General features: G+C 35.7%; 1 protein-coding gene across 2 annotated transcripts in view; it reads right to left on the bottom strand.

Moving 5' to 3' along the window:
* The window catches only part of MYOM2 (myomesin 2), a 79,495-nt gene that overhangs the window by 16,330 nt on the left and 37,025 nt on the right, over positions 1-26,140 (bottom strand). For both annotated transcript variants that reach the window (XM_075414714.1, XM_075414713.1), the window contains exons 16-29: positions 24,532-24,715; positions 21,047-21,221; positions 19,531-19,652; positions 17,164-17,351; positions 14,695-14,821; positions 10,644-10,822; positions 10,360-10,474; positions 9,623-9,779; positions 9,423-9,529; positions 7,411-7,455; positions 6,812-6,948; positions 3,068-3,212; positions 2,897-2,956; positions 1,308-1,375 (exon numbers count right to left, since the gene is read on the bottom strand). In XM_075414714.1, coding sequence (XP_075270829.1) covers positions 1,308-1,375; positions 2,897-2,956; positions 3,068-3,212; positions 6,812-6,948; positions 7,411-7,455; positions 9,423-9,529; positions 9,623-9,779; positions 10,360-10,474; positions 10,644-10,822; positions 14,695-14,821; positions 17,164-17,351; positions 19,531-19,652; positions 21,047-21,221; positions 24,532-24,715 — 1,809 coding nt within the window. The remainder of the gene's footprint in view (positions 1-1,307; positions 1,376-2,896; positions 2,957-3,067; positions 3,213-6,811; positions 6,949-7,410; positions 7,456-9,422; positions 9,530-9,622; positions 9,780-10,359; positions 10,475-10,643; positions 10,823-14,694; positions 14,822-17,163; positions 17,352-19,530; positions 19,653-21,046; positions 21,222-24,531; positions 24,716-26,140) is intronic.

A 26,140-nucleotide genomic window follows, 5' to 3' on the forward strand; every position in this document is an offset into this window, starting at 1 on the left:
CATAAACAACAGTACCATGTGAACCTGATCACCAGTCACATACTAACAGTAACAAACATTATAAGGTCAATGGCATAGTTAAAACAATGAGTGTGCAAACACCCTACATCCTAGATATCATTTACATAAAAAGTTCTGACCTTATGAACAAAAAGTACACAGGTGAAAATCATATCAAAAGACACTCAGCCTTTCACAGTTTCAGTGGCATAAACAGGCTCGACAGTCAATGAAAAGAAGGATAATTTCAGATTAATTTGTAGAGAATTAACACTAGTATAACTGTCTCAGCAACATTTAATTCCCCATGTGTATGAAAGGATAAGCAGGGTTCATGCCTGAGGCAAATGCATGTCGAGATTACGAAATGTTCCAGCAATGAAGTTCAGTACTAGCAAAGGTACCATGGTAGCTAATGAGTGCTGAGCCCTAAAATGGGGGCACACAGAGTGGTAGCTTCACCACTGAGGTAGGTTCTCCCAGGAATAAGTTGAGGTTAAAGGTCTCCTAATTAGTGAGCTAAAGAAAAGAAAGAAAAAAATCCCACAAATGTGCATGTAAATTTCTCATAATAAATGATTCAAGTTAGTCTAATTAATAGCCAAAAACTTATTCAAAAGAAAATGAGAAAATTACTACAAGAGTCCATATTACAGGGAAAGGCACGGAAGAAGAGTTTGATGCATGTTGAATTCAATTAACTTAGGTATTCAGACCTCTAATTAGTCACTCTAGAAGGGCAACAAAAATGAAAATATATCAGTTTACAATGGCATATAAAGATGTTAATAATAGAAGCTAGTCTGAATTCCATGCACATTAGCGTTAGTTAAGATTTAAAAGTTATTCACCAAACATGATAAGAATACTGGTTTATAACTTTAATTCTAGAAGTCTTTGTTTTACATTTCGCTACAGTTGATTAAAGAACAGATGCTTTGGTAGAGGAACATCCAAAACAGAAAATGGTGAGGAAAGAGTTTGAGCTCTGGCTTTTTGTGGCTATTTTTCGAGGAAGGAAGAAGGACCGTTAAGGGATGACTATTTTGTTTAGATTATTTTTATGGCTTACAATTATTATAAAGAATTAGATCACCTAACACACTTAGAAATGTCCTCTATTTTTTTTTTCTTTTAATGAAGACTATTGATGAAGAATAGTAATTTTTATTTTAAATATTTCTAAATAATAAAAGTTTTCATATGAAACTTTTAATTTTAAAAATATCAAAATCTTTCCTCACATTTTTCGACCTCAGTTTTTACACAACATATTCTAACAAGTTATTTCAAGTGTATTTCCTCACCTTACAAATAAGTAAAACTTCACATTCCTCTGTAACTTCCCAATGCAAAAACTCTGAGAAGTGAGGACCTAAGAAACAAAACTGTCTTAAAGCATATGTTGTAGAATGAAGAGTATGAGAGAGATCCAGTGAAATAAAAAAAAAGGATGACAATTATGTTATAACATCCTTACACTAGAATAATGAGAAGGAAGTCCTGAACTACCTGTGCACTAGAAGGAAAATCTCACAGTAGGTTTTATCATATTGACCCAGATGTCTACAAGCACAGCTTAGAAACCTGAGGCTCTTTTCTGTATCATAAGTCATGTAGTATTCCAAAATGGAAAGCGGTGAGTGAGACAATTTAGTTTACTAAATACATTTATACCCAATTGCCAAAGCTTAGGAAAGAAAAAGAATAGCTACAAACAAGCGTACAAACTATGTATTTAATGCAAAGGGAACTGGAGAATAAACAAATATATCCAAATATCCAATTAAATGTTCAAAGGAAAAATGCCATGCCAGACATTATTTGTCCAAACTATATAAAGTCTAAAAACGTATTAAACATTACAAGCAGAACAGGAAATATTCTTTTCCCCACTGAGGTTCCGGTCCTGCAAATATATATCCTTAAGTAAATTTACTGGCATACACAGCATTTTAAAGTTATTGTGGTTACTCATGTCAGTAAATTTATATTTTTTAGTGCCTGTAGGATCCGGGCCCATAATTCCAATATCCAGACCTGAAAGGTAGAAAAATCCCAGACTGTTACTTAAATCATTGAGAACTGAAAGATTTTGTGAGTTTATGCTGCAAGCGGTATAATTTCTTTCCTAAATCTATTTAAATAAAAAAAACTTCCCCCTGTAAAAAACTAGGAAATAATAGAATTACATTTCTTATGGAGAGAATCTTACTTAAGCTATTTAGAATAAATGCTTTTAATAGTAAAACACTTTAATTATTGATACTTTCATCCTAAAAGACATGTGCATGCCAAGTAAAACTTACAAACTGGAGCTCAGACTCCAAAGTTTAAGAATTTCACAGCAGTAGAATTCTCAATTAAGTATCTAATAGAAATTCTTACTTTCAACTGCAAGCAATATAGACAAGTATATAATAAATTCTGTAACTGTACAGTGAGTATGCAACAAATATACAGTTGGTTCCTGGAATTTTCTCTGGACAGAAACCACAGGATCAGGTTTTTAATCTTCTTTGTCTGACACTGTGTTGTCTACTTTTCCAACAATTATATTGAAGGGCTAATTCGTATGCTTAGAACTAAATATGCTGAAATGTTTTGTTGGATCAGAGCCCACACCAGGTATGCTTCTCATGAATATTGAGCAAATATAACCTCTTGTAAGGACTCCCATTTTATTTCTCTCCTTAGTGAAAGTTCTGTCACAACTCACATGTATCATATGACAATGCTGGAAAATAAGATCCATCAAGAGTTCTGTGTGTCCTCAAACTGGGCAATATAAGCATCTTCTAAGGAAATCAATGGAAGTTGGAAGCATTCGGTATGCACCAGGGATGCATCATTAGCTGCAAACTGAGCCCAAAGTCACCAGTCTACACTGTCTTACCTTGCTTCCTGAGATATTCCTTTCGCTGGAGCTCAGCCTCAGCCAATAATGCCTTGAATGCTAGATTTTAGAAGAAGTAAATGAAAAATGAGTTCATTAGAAAATTACTCAGAATAAATTGAAGTTAATTTCTGCATCAGAGTCAAAGTTTCAGTGTTTCAGTGAACATACCATCTCCAATAAGAACTAATGAAGACTGGTTCTTGGCCTTTCCATCCTGAATCTGTACTGTGTAGGTACCTTCATTGTCAATTGTAAATCGGTCCATCACCATTTCTATAATGCCATTTGAACGGTCACAATTTATTTTATGCCTCTGAAATAAAAAAGTAATAGCTTTACTCAAATACAGTGTAAACTAATTATGATTCCCTATCGAATTATTCATGTTTTATATCCCTGTCTCTACAATCAATCTTCATGACTTTTAATTGTAAACTATGGAAACAGGGCTGTGCTTGTATTTACTGTTGTATAATAAGATCCCAGGGGTGACAGAAACCTCTGTGCGCAGATGTATTTGGAATTCTTGATTCATCATAATACAGCTGGTTTGGATTTAAAAATAGTAGTTTATGGCACCATGCACATTTGAAGGAGAGCCTACATATCCAGCCTTTAACTGCATTACAGCTTCCAGTTCAACAAGGGGTTTTGCTAGGCTGGAGCACTATTCTTAACAGAGTCCAGAAATAGCTGGAAGTATCATGTTTGTAGACACAAACGTGAATCTCCAGATAAATCCATCACAACAAATCCAAAAAATCATCACTACAGAATACCTCTAAGACATATGTGGCAGCTCAGTACTGGATCTTATTTTCTCACTAAAAATGTTTATTTAGGAAGGCTATACTGGTTTGTTTACCTAATGCTAGGTATTTTTTTCAAAGAATGCGAAAGTTCAAGACCATGAGAATAGTAACTTGTGCAAAACCAGTAAAGCTTCTGGGAACTAAAAAGATCAACACAGTCCAGCAAAAAATAATTAGATTTCTGTCAAAACATCCAGTTATCTAAAGTGCTTGCAGAATACCCAAAACACCAAATATTGACTTGAATTCAAAGTCAAATATGCTTTTCACTGTTAGGATCCTTTTTTGTGTTTGTTTTCTACTAAATATTCCAGAAAGATAAATTATTGGCAGGCATCGTCAAGGAAACAGAAAATTACGAGCAAATGTTGGACAATACTTGCAAAATACGTGTTTTGAGTTTGCAGGTACTATTTTAGATACAACTACCTTTTACTAAGTAATGTTCTCTTCCATTCAGTGAATAACAACCATGAGGACCGTGTGTCCCACCAACAGTGATGTTTGAATCTCAATTAACAAATTCCTAAAGCAAAGCAAAAATAGTCCACAGAAGTTACTTGGTGAGTACTCTAAGTAACCAATGTGGCCAAGAATATAACACACTAACTGTTGCATTCATGATGGGACAGAAAAGTAAGTGTCACCATCTAGAAGGAGTTCTATGCAGTAGATTATTATAGACCCTATTACTGTAAAAAGGAGACATGATGCCTTGTTAACAGAATGCTTTGATTAACCTTTTTGTTGTACTACGAAACTGGAAAAAGGTACCTAAAGCCACAGGCAGATAAAGTTTAGGAAAGCAGAAGAAAGAAGGAAGGGGAAAAAAGCTAGTAAAAATACCCCTTCTTAAACTCTCTGGGACCACTTCCTTAAGTGGAGAACCTTTAAGTACCACACAGACATATCTGCTTCAGCTTTGAAGGACACTTCCTGGTCAGCCTCAGGAACAGATTCACTGTTGTATGGACAACAGCCCTGGAAGAATAGTGTAGACCTAGTCAAGATGTTTAGCATTCATTACTGGTACTTTCAAATGTACCAATAGTGCTAGTTTAAATCTTAGTGGGGTAACTGAAGAATGAAGAAAGAGAAAAGATAATGGAATTAACAAAGCTGTAGCCAACAGATTGTTTAGGATAATGATTTATTAAAGAAATTACTCAGAAGAGACTGAGATGTAACATTTAAATAAAATAAAAGGTGAAAATGCTCATATAATTTGGATATTCACTTTCCCATATGTATTTCAAAGAAAGAAATAATGTCAGAGACTTACTTAATCAGGAAATTAAATAGAAAAATTACATATGTAACAGATCATCTGTAAGAGTTGAGAAGGTAGGCCAGGTAGGTTAAAAAAAGAAATTATAAACTTCACCAAACTATCAAAAAAGTGCAAATTCAAATTCTTGCTTACAGTCCCCTGCCCACAGAGGTCAAGGACAACACTTGCATTCATTTCATGAGTTCTCAGGGAGAATGTTAAATTCATATTTTCCAGAAGCAGAAAAAGAAGAGCAGGATGTATGTTCTCATCTGATCCTTTATCACACTTCTAAATTTCTTTTTTTAATTTCTTGCTTTTGGGTAAAGGAAAAAAAACATTAAAAGATTCAAATGACAGCTGATTAAACAGGGCCAAGTTCATTCCATTCTCATATGACTTTGAAATATTATAGAAACCATTCTCTGTTAGGACCTAGAAGAAAAAATTTATCACTTCAGCCAATGTCAAGAATCAGACTACAATTCACGAGCATAATGGTCTATTGAACATGTTCAGTGACTGCAGCCCAGTCTCCGGGCAGGTTTTAGAGTGTAATTAGGCTGCTAACTATTGCCATTATGCAGCAAGATGAAGTTCAATGATTTTATGGGCACCATAAATACTAGGCTTTTAAGTGACTTTCCACAAAAATATCATCAGTCTCCAAACGTAAATGTCACCTGTGGGTTACTAATTAAAGAGGTGAGATAATGCAGCTCCACTTCAAGACTCTGTCTGATGTCAACACTTCCAAAACATATGTGAACTAAAAATAACTCATTCTGTTCCACTAACATTACCAAGACAGAGTATTGTCATTTCAATCCATCCTAGTCACAAATATTCAGGTTTTCAGTGCTATATTTTATTACTTCTTAAAGTAAGAAGAAAAGATATGTATTTTACTCAGAAACACTTCTTCTTCCACTTGTCAATATGTAATTAAAGTAAATGCTCTTTGCTTTTCTATTGTATAAAAATGCTGATAAGCTTCTCTGGCCAAGGCCAGGCTTTGCATCCTCAGGAACAAACTGAACCTTTCAAACAGCTGTACTGGAGGTGGATTCCTCACAGGGAAAGATATTTCCAATGCTGTACTTCATGCCCAGTAGGTGAACCATATTCCAGCCCTGCAAAGGCACAATCTTGTTTTCTTCTCAGACCCAATCTGACCACTTTTTTGTGTCCCTTTCTATGAAAGGTCTTCCTAGAGCTATACAAGTGCAGGAAGCTGGTGGCCTGCCGTTTCATCCCCATGTAGCCATTCAATGTCCATTTAACATCTAGACCAAAATTAAAAAAAAAAAAAATAGAAACTGACACCATGTGAAAGTTTTATATCCACAACCATTGTCGCATTGTGAAGTGCCTCCCACATTATCTGTAAAGCTAGTGGCAGTAGCCTCAGAGGGTCTCCGGGAACAAGCACGTCTTGCTGGTTTGGAGCCCAAAACTGTGCTTGAAGCAGCTTTTTTGTCTTGAGCTGTTTTCCTAAAATATTTGTGAACGACTTTTAATCAGATGAGTTTAATAGTGGTCTGTGTCTAATTTCTCCTTCTCTTTGACTGTTCATCTTCTAGCTACCCAAAGTAAATATGGACTTCTGAGGGTTAAACTTTGCTCTCTTTTTTTTTGGTATGAGTAAGCTCACTCTGCAACGGGAATTTTATACTGCAAAAAAAATTCAAGTTAAAGATTGACATTCCTTTCAGGTATTATCAGACCTTAATAACATGGCTTTAATCAACTATAAAAACAGAATACCTATTAATGCATAAAAGTGTATTAAACAAAATCACACATATATAGTACTCAATATGTACTTACATCACTGTTTTCAACTTCTTTATCATTAATAACAAATCTGAAGGTAGAATCTGGTGATAAGCTTTCAGCCTGAATCCAGAAACGAACTTCTCCTTTCTCAAGAACCTCATAAGCTAATTCTGATTTCAGAGGTATTGCTGCAGAAAGAAAAAGCAATCAAAACTCAATAAAGCATGAATCCTTGTGAGAAAAAGGACTATTGTAGTAAAATATTAGTATCTCGCTATTATTTACGGAATGCTGGATATAGAATAAATTTTATGCAGGGAAAGGATGTCTGATGCAGTTTTTGGCTGATTTTTAAATTACTTTTTCAAAAGGAGAAAAAACTTCATAGATTTGCACTTATTTTAAGGAATTGGCTAGTGGCAACCTATAATCTATCATCAAAGTTAAATTTCAAAAGACTTTTAGGCAATGATGATTTTATTCAATGCAAACTAATATTCTCCAAATTGAAAGGAAAGATAAGGAAGCAAGTTATTCCATGAAAAATGAATCTGCCATTGTGTTAGGAAGAATCTTTTTGGAACTCCAGTCATTAGTATGCAATTATATTTCTTCTAGAAGTATCAAATAGATTCAGATCTTCAACTTACTTGGATTCCGTATTTCATTGCTTAATGACATCAAACGTTCAAGCTCTGAAATTAAGAAAAATACATTTTAACTTATTCCGAAAAATACAGTCAGGAACGAGTGTCAAGTAAGGTACATATCAGCATCAGCAAATAATCTTCTTAAGTCTTATATGTGAAATATCCAGCTCTCTTCAGAAAATTGTGACTAAAAGAAACTTAAAATTCTGATACATGGATTTAGTGAGTATTCCTGTTTCATGCATTTTCATGCACTCTTTCTTATGCAAAAGAATCTAAACAAGGAATGGAACCTATTTTAAACTCTCTATGGGATTTAAACAAAAAATTGCAGACAATAGCTTCAAAGCAGTGTATGACGTTCCTTTATCTGCTGGCTTCCTTCCTGACACTGTACCTGAAAATCTTGTTTTACTGTGGCAGGAAACAAGACTGAGTGCAGGTTAGTCTGAAAAAGGTACAGAACATTCTATTTAATGCACTGAATACCAATGAAGGCTGCATGACAGTCGAGAAATCACTTTGTTAGATTTTCATACGAACCCTATTTATCATATTCATTACTAATAAAGATTTGAAAGATGAATATTAATGCAAATTCCAAATTCACAGATAAAGACCAGAGGAAATTAGCAAGAATTTATGTCATGGTCAAGGATTTAGCAAAATGTAAGGAGAAACTGTAGCATTTGAGAAAATAAGTGAGCACTGAAATAATGGGTTTCAGTGCTAAGATACAAAATCTGACAATGGTGCAGGGATCTGGTACCAATAAAAGTGTATTTCTGAGTGATGGATATGACCAGGGAAGACATGGGCTAACTGTGAGATGGGAAACACCTTTAGTGTTCTTGTCACTGACGGTGACAAGACCTACAGAGAGATTTCAGAGGGATGCTTCAAAACTAAGACAAAGGGAAGTTCTCACGATAAAATGCACAGATATCTTTTGCTACAGTATTCACTGAAAAATTAAAAATATTACAAGTTTAGTTTCCCTAGAAGAAACATATGTTGGTAATGACTAGGAGTTCACATAAAAGTCCATATCCTGGAGGACCATATTTTCTGTGGCTGCACATGGATTTCTTCTCAACACCTACTTGATGTGGTTCACACTGTGATATAAGTCCTGCCTACAATCAGACTCACACTAAGTCTCATCTCCTCATCTGAAAGGACTTAGAAAGAAGGTAAGTAGAGGAATTTTCATGCTTAAGGAACAGAATATAGCAATTACATACTGTGGACTGGAAAGTAATTTTTGTGCTATTTAAAAATAGCAAAGTTCCCCCCTCTTGGCTTTCACCTCAGTACCCCTCCATGGTAAACCAAAGTCAGACGGAAGCAAATTAATTGCAACTCCAATGAAACAAAAGACCTACAATGAAATCAAGCAATATTAATCTAAATTTAAGCCAAAGGATAGTTTAACCCAATGTATTCAGAACTTGTTGAAGCAACATCGTTATTCTCACATTCTTCTCACTAGTTCATCTCAGTTACATGAAACTATATCTGGATCCTCAAGGTCTGTCTCTATATTAGGCTTCTTGGTAAGCAGAGACCTGACAGTAGATTTATAGCTAACAGAGAACAAATTGTTGTAAGATGTGAAAGGCTATAAAGTCAAAGTACAGCAAATGTGGCCTACTAGAGAAAGAGATTCACAAAACAGTCAAAAAAACAACATTTTCAGACATTCAACTGAAAGCATAACAGACATTTACAAACAGCGTTATAGTCCCAGCATAAAGAACATAGTTCTAATTGGACATATTCTTTATCCTTTTTCTTAAAGAAAATAGAGCCTTTAGTTATCCCAACTTTCATTATTGTGATAATCCAAAAAATAACTAATCATACAAAGCCTGTTGTGTTGTTGTTTTTGTTTTACCTTAATGCATAGGAAAGAAAGTGAGAGATGCAGGGTTCATTTTTTTTTCTTGGACAATTTTTAGTGCAGTTGACTTGATAAAAAGAAGAAGGACTTGAGATGGTAAGGAGCTTACCTTCATCATCCATCACGAAGCTGGATGAAACCCCATCTGTGTCACTGACTGAGACAGAATAAGTTCCCAAGTCTGATTTATCAGGATTTTTGAAGTAAAGCTTAGAACTAAAATCATCAATAAAGAAGGATATAATTAGCAGGGTTTCTCAGGTTTAACAGGACAAACTTCTAATAATTTTATAGACTGGCATGACTTACTGATTTCCTTCTGTTTCAATCTTAAACTTATCAGAATCATCAATCTCTTCATACGATTTACCCCATGCAAAATGAGATGCATCTGTAGCTTCTTTGCACTCAAAAGCCAAGTAAATATTACCCTCATCATCCACACCAGAAAAGATTTCTTTTGTTCCTGCAGAATAGGAATCAACTCATATGTCAAGGCTGTATTTTTCTTTAGAGCTGCAGTTCAGAAATTATTAAAGCCCATGCAAATTCTGTCCATCTTCACTAACAGATAACAATCTTACTTGCAGATCTTGAAGTATGTTCATGTCATATTCTGACTCAGCATCACATACTAGCAAGATTCTTACTTAAGCAAGAAAAAGAACACTAAAAATAAGAAAAGCTTATTGAGAAACAAATCTGTAAAATGAAACTCAATATGCGAAGATACGAACTAAGTAAATTATTTTTATTATCACTCTTCAAGTTTTAATAAATGTGTTGTCATGCTTCTTTTCACTCACAGCACGTAGCATATTTGTTTATGAGAATAAAACCTAAAATAACTGATTATCAAATATTTCTTGCAGTAAGTAAATCAAAAAGTCTTGACTAACTCTGTATCCACTTTTTTTTTCTATAAGTTTTAAGGCTAAGAGCTTGCTAACTCTTGAAATACTTGTCTGTGCTATAATATCAAATCAGATTATTAAATTCACTTCTTTCAGTATTTTAGAAGCAGAGGAGACAAGATAGTACATTACCTGGCCTTGCCTCAACAAGCACTGGTTCAGATATCTCAGATGACTTGCCTACCCCAGAATCATTCACTGCACGAACTCTGAAAACGTAGGTATGACCCTGATGTAAATCAGTGACCTTGAACAAGATAAAGAGCAAAGCCAATTTAAAAAACAGTCTAAACTCTTTTGTTTATTTATATGAAGATGTTAGCAGAAGCCCAATTTCAAATACACATCTTTATTATACTCAATCAGAAGTTTTTAGAACTCAGTTTTGAATTAACACAAACTAATGAAAATGTTACCTTAAAATAGCGTTTTGAAGTAGGTTTTTCATTAGCAGTAATCCAGTCTTCTTTATCTACTTCCTTATAATCCACTAAATATCCAGTAATAGGGCTTTTGCCTTCATACACAGGAGCTTTCCACAGAAGAACCAGTGATGTATTTCTAACTTCACAAATAGTGAGATCATAGGCAGGACCTAAAATATTTCAAATATTGGAATTTCACTTCAGTATAACAAAGTTTTGCAAACTGGCCCTGTAGAGGCTGAAATGCACCACTTCAATTTCGGTTTGACTCTGTTTGCTTTCATAAATCTCATCCTTTACAATAAACCTGGTATATGTGGTATTTAGGTCATTTTTCCCTCGTGGCTGTGTACAGCAATACCTGCTTTATGTAGTGAGTGACATTAGTATTCTGAAGCATACATTCTTAGCCACATTTCAGTAACTCCATTTAAGGGAAAGTTATTCATGTGGAAAATCCATGTAGTTTAAAATTTTCCTACAAGTAACAGACATTTCTTGTGTACTATTTAATTCCCTAGCCCTACATCAAAGTTGCTTTGCTGTGCCTGACTCTGGTCCATAATTTAGCACCAGGATTTTTATTTTTTATTGGTACACATGAACCATGATCCTCTAGCCTGATCTAAAACCCAGTGGCACCAGTGGACTTTGGATCAGGTTTCATGTTCCCTGACAGAAGAATTTTTCATTGTGAGGTGGATAATGATAGCCAAGAAGAACTTCTCAAGAGAATATCTGTTACGAGAAAGATTTATGCAAAAAACATCCTGATGCTCTACGAATAAGTGAGGGTTCATGCCTTAGTAGCTCTTGGGTTACGTTCTCCCTACTATGCTTTGCTTTTTCTTCACTTACCTGTTCTGGTGCCATTCAGTTTTACTTGCAGCATTTATTTTTTTACTATACTCATGACACTTATTTATACCAATAGACTGTAAAGGCATAATCTTATCAATATTCTACCATTATGAAAACACCTATCACAGAATACTGCTAGTCAGCCAAATCATGGAGTTGAGAGCTTGTTTCTTGCGCTTTAAATTTAGAGTAAAGAAACCTGAAAGTACCTGAGACTTAGGGATTTTCTCGATATAGTCAGTCTGGCCTAATTCAAGATATTACTTTTCCTTGCGATACATCTCACCATTTAAAATAAAGAGTAGAAAAACCTTAAAGATAAATCTGATTGCCATTCCAGCTTACCTGATGTTAAACAGTGATGAATGAAAATGAAATTTTTACAGGCTGATATTCAGAAAGTATACAGCAAAAAACTGTTAAAAAGTGATTCTCCATGGTGGGTAAGCACATTTCAGAAAACAAACTTATAGGTACCTGTTGCAGACCTTATGAGGAAAAATACTAGAAAGCTTCTTCCAGTCTTAAATCTCGATTATTTTTTTTCATTATTTCTAAGCCATTGTTTAAAACTTATTCTAGAAAAGGTTTGTGAAATATTTTAATGGGTTTGGCAATTTGGAGGGGATGAGGGTCTTGTTTGTTTCTGGGGTTTTTTTAAGCAGGAAGAAAGCAATACTCTCTTTTCAACTAGTTTCATAATGAGAAAAATGTAATCAGCCAAGGAGTAGAAAGGTCAGATTGTTCATTATGAAAATTTCTCTGTCTTCATTTTCTGAAAGTGCCTTTTATTTTATTTCTTTATATATCATTTAAAATGAAGGATAATCTTCACTTATTTACACACTAGGAAATTTCACTGATGTTTTGAAAACATTGTACAGAGTATAAACCACAGATCCTTTCTTTAAGGAAAATAATTGTTCTACTGATGATGCATTTATACCAAATATTACAAAATGATAAGAAAATATGACTAACATAAGAGGAGTTAAAGTCAGGAAATTAAACATTTTATTATTCACAGTTTTGCCATGTGATTAAATCCAGAAGGTGAGATTTATGAACTGAGAAGATTATAGGTACAAAGCAACACTCTGACAAGCAGTTTTGCAGAAAAGAATCTGGGCATTAAAAATAAGTAAACTTGGAACTGAGTGTAATGGTGTAATGTTTTTAAAAAAAGACAAATAGAAGGAAATTTGTAAGTAAGCAAATAGTTGTAGGAGGTATGGAGTTAACCATTTCTCTGCTCAGTATTGAAAAAATGTCTACTTTAAATAATGTCTCCAGTTTCTGAGGTAGCATTCAAAAAAGACATGAACCAACTAGAAAAAATTCAAAAAGAACAGCAAAAAAGTTGCTTATTTAGAGATAAGGAATACACAATCTATGGGGAAAGATTGCATTAACTGGATTTTGTTAACTGAAGAGGAAAGTTAGGGGGTTTCATAAAGTCTTTAAACACATAGAAAAGGTGTTGCAAAAAGAAAAAGAATACTCTCTCGTGTCTTTGGTGGACAGGACAAGAAGCAAACAGGCTTAAATTGCAGGAGGAAAGATTCAGGAATAACAGTAAAACTTTCAAACTGCACCACAGGAAGATTAGGAGTAAATCTTGTCCAAAGTACCTGGACCTTTTCTTGGGTAGAAGCCTTTAAGGATGGATTAGACAAGCCTCTGTCAAAGAGACAGATATAGCTGATCCTGCATGTGGGCAAGCAGTTGAATTAGATGACATTTGAGAGTCTTTCCTAGTAAACAATTCCATGATATTCCTGAATCATTTCTTGTTCCAGGCAAGAATTACTTTTTATGTATAACATAGAAAAGAAAACTGAAATCTGCTTGCCTTCTCACACTAATTATGTCTTTTTGGATTCACTAAAAATTCCACTAGTTTTACAAAACCAGATTTAGTCATTGGATTTTGTTTTTCTTTGCTAACAGAACAGCTATATGAACATTTAAGCATGCATGAAACAGTTGCGTGTAGGTGTCTGACAGCTCCTGATGAAATAAACAAATGTTAGAACGGATGTTTAATTGCATGCCAAAGCTCAAAGTTATAAATAGAACTTGATCTAACAACACAGCAGTATTTTACAGCATTTTGGGGAAAAGAAGGTAGAAATATATTAAACTGGTAGGTGCCTGTGTTTTCATTATGGGCTGTACCGTGACACCCTTTGTTTAGGCAAATCATTACCAGACATCAGAAACAGCTTCACCAAAAGTCTTACTTGGTATGAGTGCGGGTATTATAAAACAAGTACATGGGCCTTCAAAAACCCTTTCACAGATTATTTACAGAACTCAAGCATTACTGAGGGGAACCAACTCCCTACAGGCCTAACATTAGGCACAAATTTATATGCTCACATGAGGTAGACTAAAGTTTAACTCGCTTTTGCGGGGGGTGCTGAATTCACAATACTTCTTATTTAACATTGTTTACAGAGTTAGCATTACAATCAACAGTTGTCAGCTACGTCTACACTGCTAAACACAGACAACCTAAACACAGGTTTGAGTACTAGTAGGCAGTCATTGTTACTGTGTGTTTGTTAGCACATTTGTTTTAACACCTGGTTAGTAATAATCTCTCTGGTAACACCTAGGTACAATCTAGGGGAAACACATGAATAAGGGCACACTAGTTGAGACTGGGAGGCTTTAGCTGTAAAGCGTGTACTGTGCTACTTGCTTCTATATCAAGAAACGGGCCTTTGCTATGTCTTATTTATGGCCAAAAAAATAGTTTGGGTGTCTGAAACTCTGGGAATATTCTTAATAGACTGCAATTATGGTGCAGAGATGCTTATATATTGTACAGGTGGTGAGTGTGAAGTGGAGCTTGGAAGGCTGGGGGTGAAGACCTGATAGAGATGAAAATATAGACTAAAGGCTGAAGACTTTCTGCTCTAAACTGATGTGGGCCACGAAAGAAGCAGACATTCAGCAAGCTAAGTAAAGGTCACCAACTTCCCAGGACATTCAGTGTCATCAGTGTGGCTGTGGAGGTAGCTTTTAACAGGAGATCTTAAAAGCAGAGGCAATCTCAACAGGTAATATGGCAGTAATTAATGAAAAAACATGTAACAGAGTTTGGCTGGAACATTACACTGTTTTTTAAGGATTTTATAGTGAATTGAAATTCATGAGAAACTAATAAACTTACCAGGTTCTGGCATAGTCCAAGCTTTACACTTAAAATGTTCACTGGGATCTGAAGGTTGACCTATTCCAACCAGATTTGCAGCAGCAACTTTGAATTCATAGAAGGCATCTTCTGTCAGATCTTCTACCTTTTTTGAGAAAATAATTCAATATATCAAAAGCCATTATTTATATTCTTTTAATAAATACTTAAAAATAAGAATTCTGATATTGGTTAATTAATTATCAGGCCTTAGTGCTGTGCTGGAGTACTGGAAGGATCTAAAATGAAGATTTTACTCTTAAGCCAAACACACTGCAGAGATCAAATGGTGTTTTGGTCTGATGAGGTCATGGTGCACTGACCAGTGAAGGAAGGAAAGCAACTGCAAACTAAATGAAAAGCTAACCTACTTAGTTCTACAGTGTGCAGATGTAACTTTGTGAAAGCTTCTTTTGGCAATATTTTTCCGGCTTGTGTGAGTCTTTCTCTTAATATTACCTACCATTATAGAGTGAGGAAGTAAGCACTGGAAATGGGATGACCAGAATCCATGCTGTACCTCTGCAAACATCCCTGGTAAATGAACCTTCACTTATCTAATGAGTCCATCACCACATCACCATCTCAGATTTTGAGGTCAAGGTAGACAAGCTATAAGGCATGAACTTCTTGACACTCTGAGTGCCTCATGCTAGCAGCCCTCTTCCATCCTTCCTCTTCCAGACCACCTAAATACAATAAAGTCTTCTACACCTCAGTCTGCATAATTTTCCCATAGTTATATTTAACCATATGTCTCAAGAGAAACAGGAAGCTAAGGGTAGTACTTCTAGTAGTGATACTGAATATTTTTAGATTGTCATGAACAAATTAACTATAACTATATTACCTGGGAAAACATGAGATAAAAAAGGATTTTGGTGCGATTTTTTAAATGGTAACAAACATATAATGGGATGGTAACAAGTATAAGATGGAGTAGCATCAAATGCAAGACTCAAGCGAACAATGTAAGCTAGGAAAACTCAGGCACTAATAGAATTTAGGTAGAATTTCCTGAAGATAGAGAGCTATATAGTGTGATTCACAAGCAACAATAACAGCTCAGCCTGTAAAAATGGTTTTGAAATCCCAGGTTATTAAGGGAAAGAATATTTGTGGGGTTCCCATAGAATTATTTAATCAGAGAGGATTAAACCTTTAGTGATTTCCCAGTGCTGTACTGTATATCTCCAGGCCTTCTCTGCTTGCAGTATGTCATAAAATATTCTGTGCTACTAAAAAGTGATTTGTTTTTATTTCTCATTAGTATTTCAGATTCTAGGAATTCAAACTAATGTATGAAGATGCACCTTCAGGCATAAATAAAGTTACTGGCAGGACTGAGACTTAAATATCCAATTAATTAAACTCTGAATGGTTTCCCTTAATTTACATTACCCATTTGTTTACAAATGCATGAAAAAATGAAAATATCTGGAAAGCATTGCTTAGTATTGCCCTTTCATACCAATCCTGTCTGCCCTTTTTTATTTCTCAACATTTATGCTCCATCTGCTATGTCAGAGATGCCAGTTAGAAGCTCACTCACAAGCATACATAAATCTGAGTACTGCCGGCTGACTTCTGTGCATGAAACACTCCTCTTGAGCTCATCTGCAGCATTGCTCTCTACTTTAGCGTCAAATATCTGCTAAAGACTTACTTCTGCCCGGAGGTTTATAGGAAAGTTGCTGACTGGCAGAAATAACTTGAAGAACTATTTGGGAATAAAATCTGATTGTTCAGCTTAATTTAACAAGCGTCAGATTGATTAATTACTTGCTATATCCTACCTTCCTAACCTTTCCTCATGGAAGTTCACATCAAAATTTTCATCTTTTAAGAAACATTGAATACATTGTGAGCCCTACCAGAAGTAATTTATTTCAAAACTAAAATCATTGCTCTGGTACCCTCTAAAGGAAGCAATGAGCTATAATGCTAAGTTTATTAATATACTTCCCTTTCCAGCTGAAGGTGGATTTTGAGAGTAAGAACAGGAACAGTTACATTTGTTCTCAGTCCATCTCCATTTCATTTACTGGTCTGCAATTCTACAGACATCACGGTCATCTGTCATGCTAAATGCATCCATCCTTTCTCTGCATGTTATTACAGGGGTGATACATATAGTGCTCCTTATTGAATATAGTTTATGAAGCATTTTATAGCTCTTCTTGTTCTTTGTGAAAAATGTGCTTCACAAGTTTTTCCTCAATATTTTCCTCATCTGAATGGCCTTATTGGTCTTAGAGTTTCATAGAAGGGGGTGGCACTGATTCTCTACCCCAGGTTTCAGGTTTGTTGCACTCAAAAATACAAAATGAAGGGCCTGGTTTTGTTATACTATGTATTTAAAGAATTTATCTGCAACAGAGTAGAACTCTGCCAAGAAGAAAGGAGTACAAATCAGCTCCAGAAAGACAATGAACAAAAAGTACCAACCGTATAAATTGTCCGAGTAATAGGTGAAGAATTGACTTCATGCCAGTTATGATGATTAGCTTCCCGTTTATCCATATAATAACCAAGGATTGGTGAACCCCCACTGTACTTTGGTGCTTTCCAGCCAAGGGTCATTGAATGACCATCACAGTTCAGAAGTGTGATACCATGAGGATATGACGGACAAGCTATAAGGAAATAAGCATGCTGAGAGTTAGGACAGTCTAAAACATCGCAGTGTAGAAGTTGTTCAGCATTTTTTCTATCAATTTTGGTTTCTCCAGTGTACTGCTATCAGTTGCATATTGGTAACAAAGTAGTTGTAAATCTGCTAATCGACATCAATTTTACCTCCAAACATAAACGTGGATGTTTTTGAAACATCCACCTAATGTGCTGCCCTGTCAAGAGACAGCAAGAACAAAGAGATTATTTCTGGTATGGAGATGGTAATGTCAGCAAAAGTGTCTCCAGACCAAATATTATGCTAGGAGGTTGAAAAGGACCAGAAGAACCTTTACTGCTAAGAACCAGATAAGCTGCTCAAGTACTTTTGGAATACAGTAAGAATCTCCCAATAAGAAAGAAAAAAAAAAAGAAACGGCTATGAACTTGAATGAAATTAAGTCATACGACTGTCTGATCTATGGCCTTCACGGTTTTTCCCTCCTATCCCCATGTTATATGCCTGCTTCAGACTGAAAGTGTTTTCTGCCCTGTAAGGAATAGAAAATATTTAGACTTTCACTAGCTTAATCTATGTTGAGGCAGAAAAGACATTTCCTTCCTGAGTTTACTTCCACCTATAGCAGAAGCAGAAATGTCACCCAGGCATCTTTCTAGAGATTAAGAAAACTGTTTTCCTGACCTTTTTACACCCCTACTACTAGTAAACATCCTTTCTAGCAAGCATTGTTTTATATTTGTCGTCTGTGCATGAAAGCTTGCCTGAAGATATTCATTTCTTGACCTTGTTGTGCTGCAGTCAGTACAGACTAAGCTCCTGCCCCTAAAGCTCATCTGATATTTTCAGTCGAATTACCAGTAGAACTGGAGAGAAAGTTACTTGCTTCATTCAGAAGTGAATGTGTTAGCAGAGGCCCTTAATACAGTCCCTGATCTTGTAGCTGTAAGTAATGATCAGCGTGAAACCAGACAGTGATCAGCAGAGTTGGTCTTTTGTTCTTTTTTTCAGATGAGGCATTATACTTGGAGGCCGTAAAACATGGTTTTTGCAATTATTGCCACTTCTTAGTAAATAAGAAGGACCATAGCAAACTCCTATAAATGCCCTTAAAAGAATACTCCAGAAAGACTCTGTCCATGCTAATGTAAGTCACCTACCAATGGTCCTACTAAATTCCTGTTAAGGCTACTGAAATGGATAAAAGCCATCCACATCCCATAAGTGTGTGTAAGGTCTATGTGCTCTGTGTTTGGTGACATACCCTATGCAACCCCATCTTCAAAACACACAGTGGCAAAATAAAAGGTGCAAGTGCATTTACAACATAGGGGTGATGACAGATGTGAAAGTGTTTGTGCACCACCTACCCATATGAGACACACTTCATCCTAAAAAATCAAATAGAGTAAATTTGTCAGTTACATCTCATCCAAATTTATCTTCTAATAGCCATTCTGAATTCTTAATCTTTTAGAGAAATCTTTCTGACAAGTGTGCCTGTTGGTCTTCTTCTCCGAGACATGGAGGCCATTCAGGTGGGGGAAAGATGTTCTATTTTAAATTTTTCAGCACGAAACTGAAGCTGTGCAGAAATGAAAATTGGACAATAGTAGCCTAGATCTGTGTACTTTTTGTTCTAAACAATTATCCAGCCCTCCACTCAGCATATATCGTTCCTACTGAAGGTTGCACAATGGATTGTTCTTACACTGAAATTTTGCTTGCAGGGTACCTGAGGAGGTAGATTGTGCTCCAACTTGAAGGAGCCAAAGGGAATTTTCTGTTTGGTCCAGCCACATAGTAATAAGGTTTCATGAAACTCTTCTAAATGGAACAGATTCCGTGCTAAACTGGTTTGCACCACACCAAATCACCCGGAAGCTACCTGTCTAACTCAGTCAAGATTTGCAGGTTTTTTGTTACAGCCGAGGAGCAGAAGGCAGCCTGGTCATTATAGTGAATCTGACTCAATATCTCTAACAGGCATTATGAATAATTTTTTTTTAAACAATTTCTTTTCTCTGCAACAGCCACATGCCAGAGTGTAAACATCACTAAGGGGATGTGCTCAATGGCTGCAAAACACACTGTTATAGCAAATGAGACAAAAGGAGCTGATTGCTGAATATATGTAACTCATTCAAGAAATAAGATGCTGAGCTGCACAGAATCATACTTACTAAGGGCTGCCTGTACTGTGATAGCCTCTGACTCCTGTGAGTTTTCACTGAATCCTACAGCATTCACAGCTTTCACACGGAAGATGTACTGCTCTCCAGTTTCCAAACCATGAACAACAAATCTGGGTTAAAAAAAAAAAAATAGCATCACATATTAGTATCTATTTTATAGGAACCCTTCTGTGCTGTAGCATGAAATCCTGACAACAATAAGAAAACTCAACTTCATGAGTGTTTCACAAAGGAAAACATTTCCAAGAGGAAAAACGTAACACAATCATGTGATGTAGTACAATATAATTGGATGGGACACTGGAACAAAAGTCACAGTACTCATTAAATTACTAGTGCTGATCTACCAGGTAGAGTCTGATAAACTATAATGTATTTCCTCTGAACTTTGGCTCACTAAAACCCAGTCTATTCTGAGAAGGTACTATATTTTTCACTGTATTTTCATAGCCACTATCAAAAATAGCTTTCCGTTTTTATCTGAGGTTCTAGGTATTATTGCAGCAGATAGTATAGTCAGAACTATCCTATTGTACGATATGTTCATATATGAACAAATGAAATGTTTTTCTTCTTTTTGCGCTGTCCCAATCCCTTTGACCAAGAATTAAACTCTTTCTTTGATCAAATTCCTTGACTACTTGATCAAAGGATTCAGCAGAATGCAGTCACTCAATATTTATTAATAACTTACAAAATACACCAAACAACATGATGTGTTGTTATATACCCATAAGCAAACATAAATTACACATCTAAACTTTGCATTTGGTGAGTGATTATAATAAAAGAAAGCATGATTGTCACAAAGGAAATTACTTGAAGAATCACATAATGAAGTGTGATATTCTCAGGAGGGAGTAAGAAAGCATCAGAAATAGATGGGCTAGCATCATGACAAGGGAACTAGAAAGAGGGGCTACTGCCCTTTACTCATAGATGTAGCAGGTCAAGGAGCCCTGATGTTTCTGTGATGGGATACTTGGATTTCTTGCACAGCAGTGTCAGCAGTGGAAGAACTTTCCCCACCATGTGTATAGCAGACATGACCTGCCCTTTTGCCCTGATGTCCATGGACTATGGGCTCCAGGAGGGAACACCCTGGAAAGCTTTTGAGTTCCCTCTCCTTCTCATACTCTTCCTCATGTTCATCAGGTCTATTTACCCCATAACATAGTTCAGATTTCAAGAAAGGCATTTATTTTATGTTTATTTGTGTCCAAGACATACAGAATGACATCTCTAGAACCTGCTTTTACTACTCAAAGTCATGGCATAGACAAAAGATTCTTCTCTTTGGAGGAAAAAAAAAAACAACAGGGCAGCAAGAGATAGTCTACCCTGCAATCTGAGAAGCTTAGCTCTGAGAGTGTGCAGACTGTTCTTTGTCAGATTCATTCAACATTCAACTTCTATGATAACATCATTGCTTAGCATGTAAATTGGCTTAAAACTATCCTCACAGTTTTCAGATCTCCCCAAAATACAGAAATATTGTCAGTACCTGTTATATTTAATAGGTTTATGGTTACTAGGTTCCCAGTGATTTGATCCCACCACAGAATAGTCAATATAGTAGCCGTACAAGTCCTCTTCATGTTTTGGTTTATCCCATTGAACTACAACTGATGTTTTTGTATTCCTTGTGGCCACTACCCGACCAGGTGCAGATGGGACAACTGAAAAAAAGACAGAAAACATGCACTGTTATGAAATACATAAAAACAAAAAAGCATTGAGGTAGACGCAACAGTGTGTTTTTATCATATTTATTCACTACAGCTATGACTTCTTTTACCATGTGAATATTGCTATATGATAGATATTATAGTATATTTGTTTCAATCGCTTGGGTACTTCTATGTATGTGTGTACAAATACATTTGTTTTTCTATTTGTTTACTTAGAGTAAACTAACTCTAAGCTATGAGGCTTCCTACCTGTCTTATTTTATATAGGTTTTCTGAGTGAGTTCCAGGAGAACTTATTTTCAAATATCAGTGTGGATAAAGGCATACAGGTATGAAAATGTTCTCTCTCAAACTTTCTCTCTCAAATAAGCAGTTTATGTATAGCCCCTGTAGCACTATTGCATCAGTAAAAAATGTACTTGAACTGTAAAGGTATGATGTCATAAGAGTTAAGAAATGCTAGCTTCCAGTCAACTAATGACAACTCCAATTCAGAAAAGGCCAGCTTTTCAGGACAAATTTAAGCATAGGTTTGGATGCAAAGTGTTTAGCTGAACTTAGCTAGATGGATTTCATGCAAATATAGAAATGGTGATTGGAAAGGATCTCTGGAGATCGTCTAGTCCAACCTGTCACTGAGAGTGGGATTATCACCAACACTAAACTGGATTGTCAGTCATGTGTTTGTACAAGTCTTTAAAACTTTTGACAATGGAGATTTCACAACTTCCCTGCACAACCTATTCCAGCATTGCAGTGTTGCACCTTTTTCACCAAGCGAGTAATGTCCAACCTGAATCTTCTAAAGTACAATTGGTGGCTGTTGTCTCTTTTTTTTGTTATCCAGCATTGCTGAGAACAGTTCTGCACTATCATCTTTGTAAGTCATCAGACTAAACAAGCCCAGCTGCCTCCACCTCTTTTCATAGATCACGGCCCCTAGGTTCCTGGCCATCTTGATTGTCATCCAGTGGACCTCTCCAGTTTCTCTACATCCATCCCTCTACACTAATGCAGCCAGAACTGAAACCAGTATTCCAGGATCAACCTTGGCAACACCAAGCAGAAGTAGACAAATCTTCCTTCAATCTGTTGGCTACAGTTGTCCCAATGTAGCATTACATTCCATGCAATGAAAGTTCACTGTTGGTTAATATTGATCTAAACACCCTGAATGTGCATAAACAGAACCAGAAACATCAAAATCTAAACCAAAAAAAAATCTTCATTGATAAGAGCTACACACAATCTGTATGCTATAAAATATCTATCTGAGCTTTCATAATGTAAGGAACAGAGGCAGTGCCTCGGCCTTTCCGGATAGTTTGAGAGGCATCCAGCACTTTCCTGTTGAAGGCATTTTAATTTCCTCAGATTAATATGTTTCAGAGAACTAAAAGCAGCATGAAACAAAAGAAAGGCAGCATTTTTTTTCATTTAGTTTTTCAATCTCAACATAAAATACTTCCACAGAATTGTACTTTATGCAGTAAGTTTGTAAGATCAAATGGATTCAGTCTGAGATAAAGGTACCTACATTTAAGAGTTCATGTGTAAGTGTCTACAAACATACATTCTTAATCTGCCATTACAGTTAAAGATCTAGGGCTTAATCCAGCCCTAACAAAAATAAATTCATTTAGTGCCACTTTCGAGCATCTGAGACTTCTTCATGGAGCTGAGAGATATGACTCAGGAGATACTGAATACCTACAACCCTCTGAAATGGCAAACTGAAAGCATTTCAAAAGGTACTATATGTCTGGCCAATTAAACCGAGCCTCTGATCAGTAGTTGGTAGAGTCATGAAAATGATTCATCTCACCCCAGTGTAGATACTCCATAGCTGAGTGCCATGGAGCAACTTCTGGCAACATCAGCCAATTTATCCTCCAGGCTCCAATTGCCACAGTGAGAGCGGAGACATCTAGAGAACCTGTAGATGCCTACAAGGTAACAACTAAATTTAGATGTTAATCTCAAATTGAAAACTCTTTTGCTGCTCAACTCAATTGCATAATATTAAGCGTCATTTTAGATGGCCTAGGATACACCATCCATCCTGCAGTTTCTGCACAAGGGAGAAAGCTACCTGTAATTCCTGTGTAATGCTTGCCAGCCCCATGAAGTTGTCGCAGCTACCCTCAGGAATGCCAAACGGCCCTATGTGCAAGCAACTGAAAAGAGCCATGTATGCCTCATGTATTTTAGCTCAGGTGGAAAACTCCATCTCTGAAAATATCTTGCAGTTTCTCTTTAAAATAGTATCTTCTGCTTTCTGCTCTCAGCTATAGCTACGATTTATTCAGAACATCTTGTGTTAACCCCTAAGGGTTAGCCTATTTTCTGTACTAAGTGAAATAAATATGGTATTTTTCTTCCTTACCTTGGGGAATGTTGAATGATTTAAATAATTTATATGCATTAATGAGACATCAAATCAAGAATACATAAAACCAAAAGTATAGTTACATGTATAGTTACAGGTCAAGCTAAAGGTGATGGACTATATTTTTTAAAATTATGGTAAACATTAAGAAGGCTATATCTATCAACATTTAGTGGACTACGGTGTATTAGATACTGTAAATATTTCTTATATTTCTAGCAAGATATGTGCATTTAAGGTGACAGCTGTCCATACATGGGAGTGTTATATGTGACCTCTGCAAAACTGCAAGAGCAAACCAAATATTTGAGCAACAAGATGAATAACCACTCCCTAAATTTTCACTTGTACTTTTGAATGTGGCCCCAAGATAAACACTTCATTTTCATTTGGAAAATAATCACTGAATATGTCAATATATCTTCCCTTACCCCTGAAATTACTCATCTGCGTGCCAGGGGAATTCTGCACCAGCAGTAATTTGCAACTTAGATTACTAAGAAAAAAAACAAAGGTTGCCTTATCTAGCTGAAACTGTAAGGAGTTAGGAAGTATATAATTATCTGAGCCAGACAATATAATTATCTAAGTTAGCAATTAACCTGTATTATCCTATTTTTTGACAAGTCACATTAACAGAGCACTCTGAAGAGCAAATAACTAAAATTAATTTAACTTTTTAGTAATAATTGGTCTCAGCAAGAAGACTCGTAATCATTAGGAAAATATTGGAATGTTTCTAAAATGTAGCATCTTGGTCTTTTTTAAGTCCTTCACGGTATTGAACACAAATCAATTCAAATACTATTACTGTAATTATACTAATCTAATTATAATGAGAGTTGTCTATTTCTATTTTGTAAAATATCAATTGTATTTAATATTAATGCCTTACAATTAATGCCTTACCAATGGTATCTTGTGGTTGAATAGGTTCTGTGATTTCAGATGGATCACTGATGCCATGCTTGTTTGCTGATAAGACTCGGAAAACATATGATTTTCCTTCTGAAAGGTCAAACACTGCATAGCGAGGAGATTTTACTGCAACCTGTGCATTGACTCTTTGCCAGCTTCCACTGCCAACCACGGACTACAAAAAAGGAAGAAAAATTAAAAAAGCTGTGAATCACTTCTGTGAACTGTCAAAAAATAAACATATTGCTGTGTTGCATCCTGTCATGAATTTATTTAAGAGCTAAAGGAGTAGGATCGTTCTCAAATGCCTCGTTTAACATATGCAAATTCTCATAGCTCATGCATTCCATTACTCTACGAAAAGGTCTGAATACCTCACTGTCTCTCTGCCTGTCTAGACTTCAATATATACACACTTGTAGATACAGTTAGCCTTCAGTTAGGGCCGTGACTGTCAACTGTTATTGATCCCAAAAGAATTACTCTCATGTCCTGCAAAACTCACTTGAACACTCAAAGATTCAGTATAAAGCAAGTAGTCCTAATCCAAATTCTGCAGAAAGGTAGGGAGGGGGATGTTACTTTAGGGATTGCTATACGTTTATCTAATCTGTTGAGTAAGGTCATGTCGCTAAAAGTGTTCATCAAATGAAATAATTACTTTTGAATGTTATCAATGTAGCAGCTGAGCTAATAATTATCATAACTGCACATGGAAGACAGCCAGCAAAGCAGCACTCTGTGAGAAGTCTGCTGTCCCTTAGGTTCCCCAGATAAACTGTTGACCGAAAACAAAAATCAGTCATATAGTCTTTCAGCAATTGTAGTAAAATCCACGTGCCCAATAAATAGCTTTAAGTAAAATTTCCTCCAAGCACAGAAAGGTGGGTACAAATTAAATGTTTAAAAAATTTTGGAAGAGAGCCTGTGAACAAAACCAAATAAACTGTGAACCTCTTAGAGGAGAAACAGTGTTTCATGGGTGCTTGGAAACTACCTTGTATATAATGAGGCCACCTATTGATAAACAGTAAAAAGGTAAACATCTGAAGCCCATATATCAAAATCTTTTTCATAGATACTGAACCCACCTAGTGTTCTTAGAAAAGAAGAAATATGACATCCATTTTCTTCATAATAAAAAGATGGAAAACATGAAATAAACAGTATTTTCACATATATTTTACTTTCTGGCATGAAAAACATTAGTTGTTTCATTTCATTTTCACAGAGAAAAAATCAACACCATGTTGTATTTTGTAGTTTGATTTGATTTATCTGCTTTTAAGGGAACATTGTTATGCAGCATGGAGAACTCACTTCCATTTTGCGTTTCCTGAAGCCTTTAAAAATCCATTTTTTTTCTTCTGGATTGAGACTTCTTTCTTTGAAATGAATTAATTAGAAATTGTGTTTTTCTAAACTAGCAGATGACTGTGGAAAATAAAAAACAAGCTTTCACCTATGAGCTGACAGGGCTATTCCTATGTAGAAGTTATTTATATGTAAAAAGATTTTATATTCCGGTATTAATTAGTATAATTAACATTTTTTTTTCTAATAATAGCCTTTTAGTCCTCATTCTCACTTTCCCTCAGTA

The sequence above is a fragment of the Opisthocomus hoazin genome, chromosome 2 (genome assembly GCF_030867145.1).
Source record: "Opisthocomus hoazin isolate bOpiHoa1 chromosome 2, bOpiHoa1.hap1, whole genome shotgun sequence".
NCBI classification, from domain to species: domain Eukaryota; kingdom Metazoa; phylum Chordata; class Aves; order Opisthocomiformes; family Opisthocomidae; genus Opisthocomus; species Opisthocomus hoazin.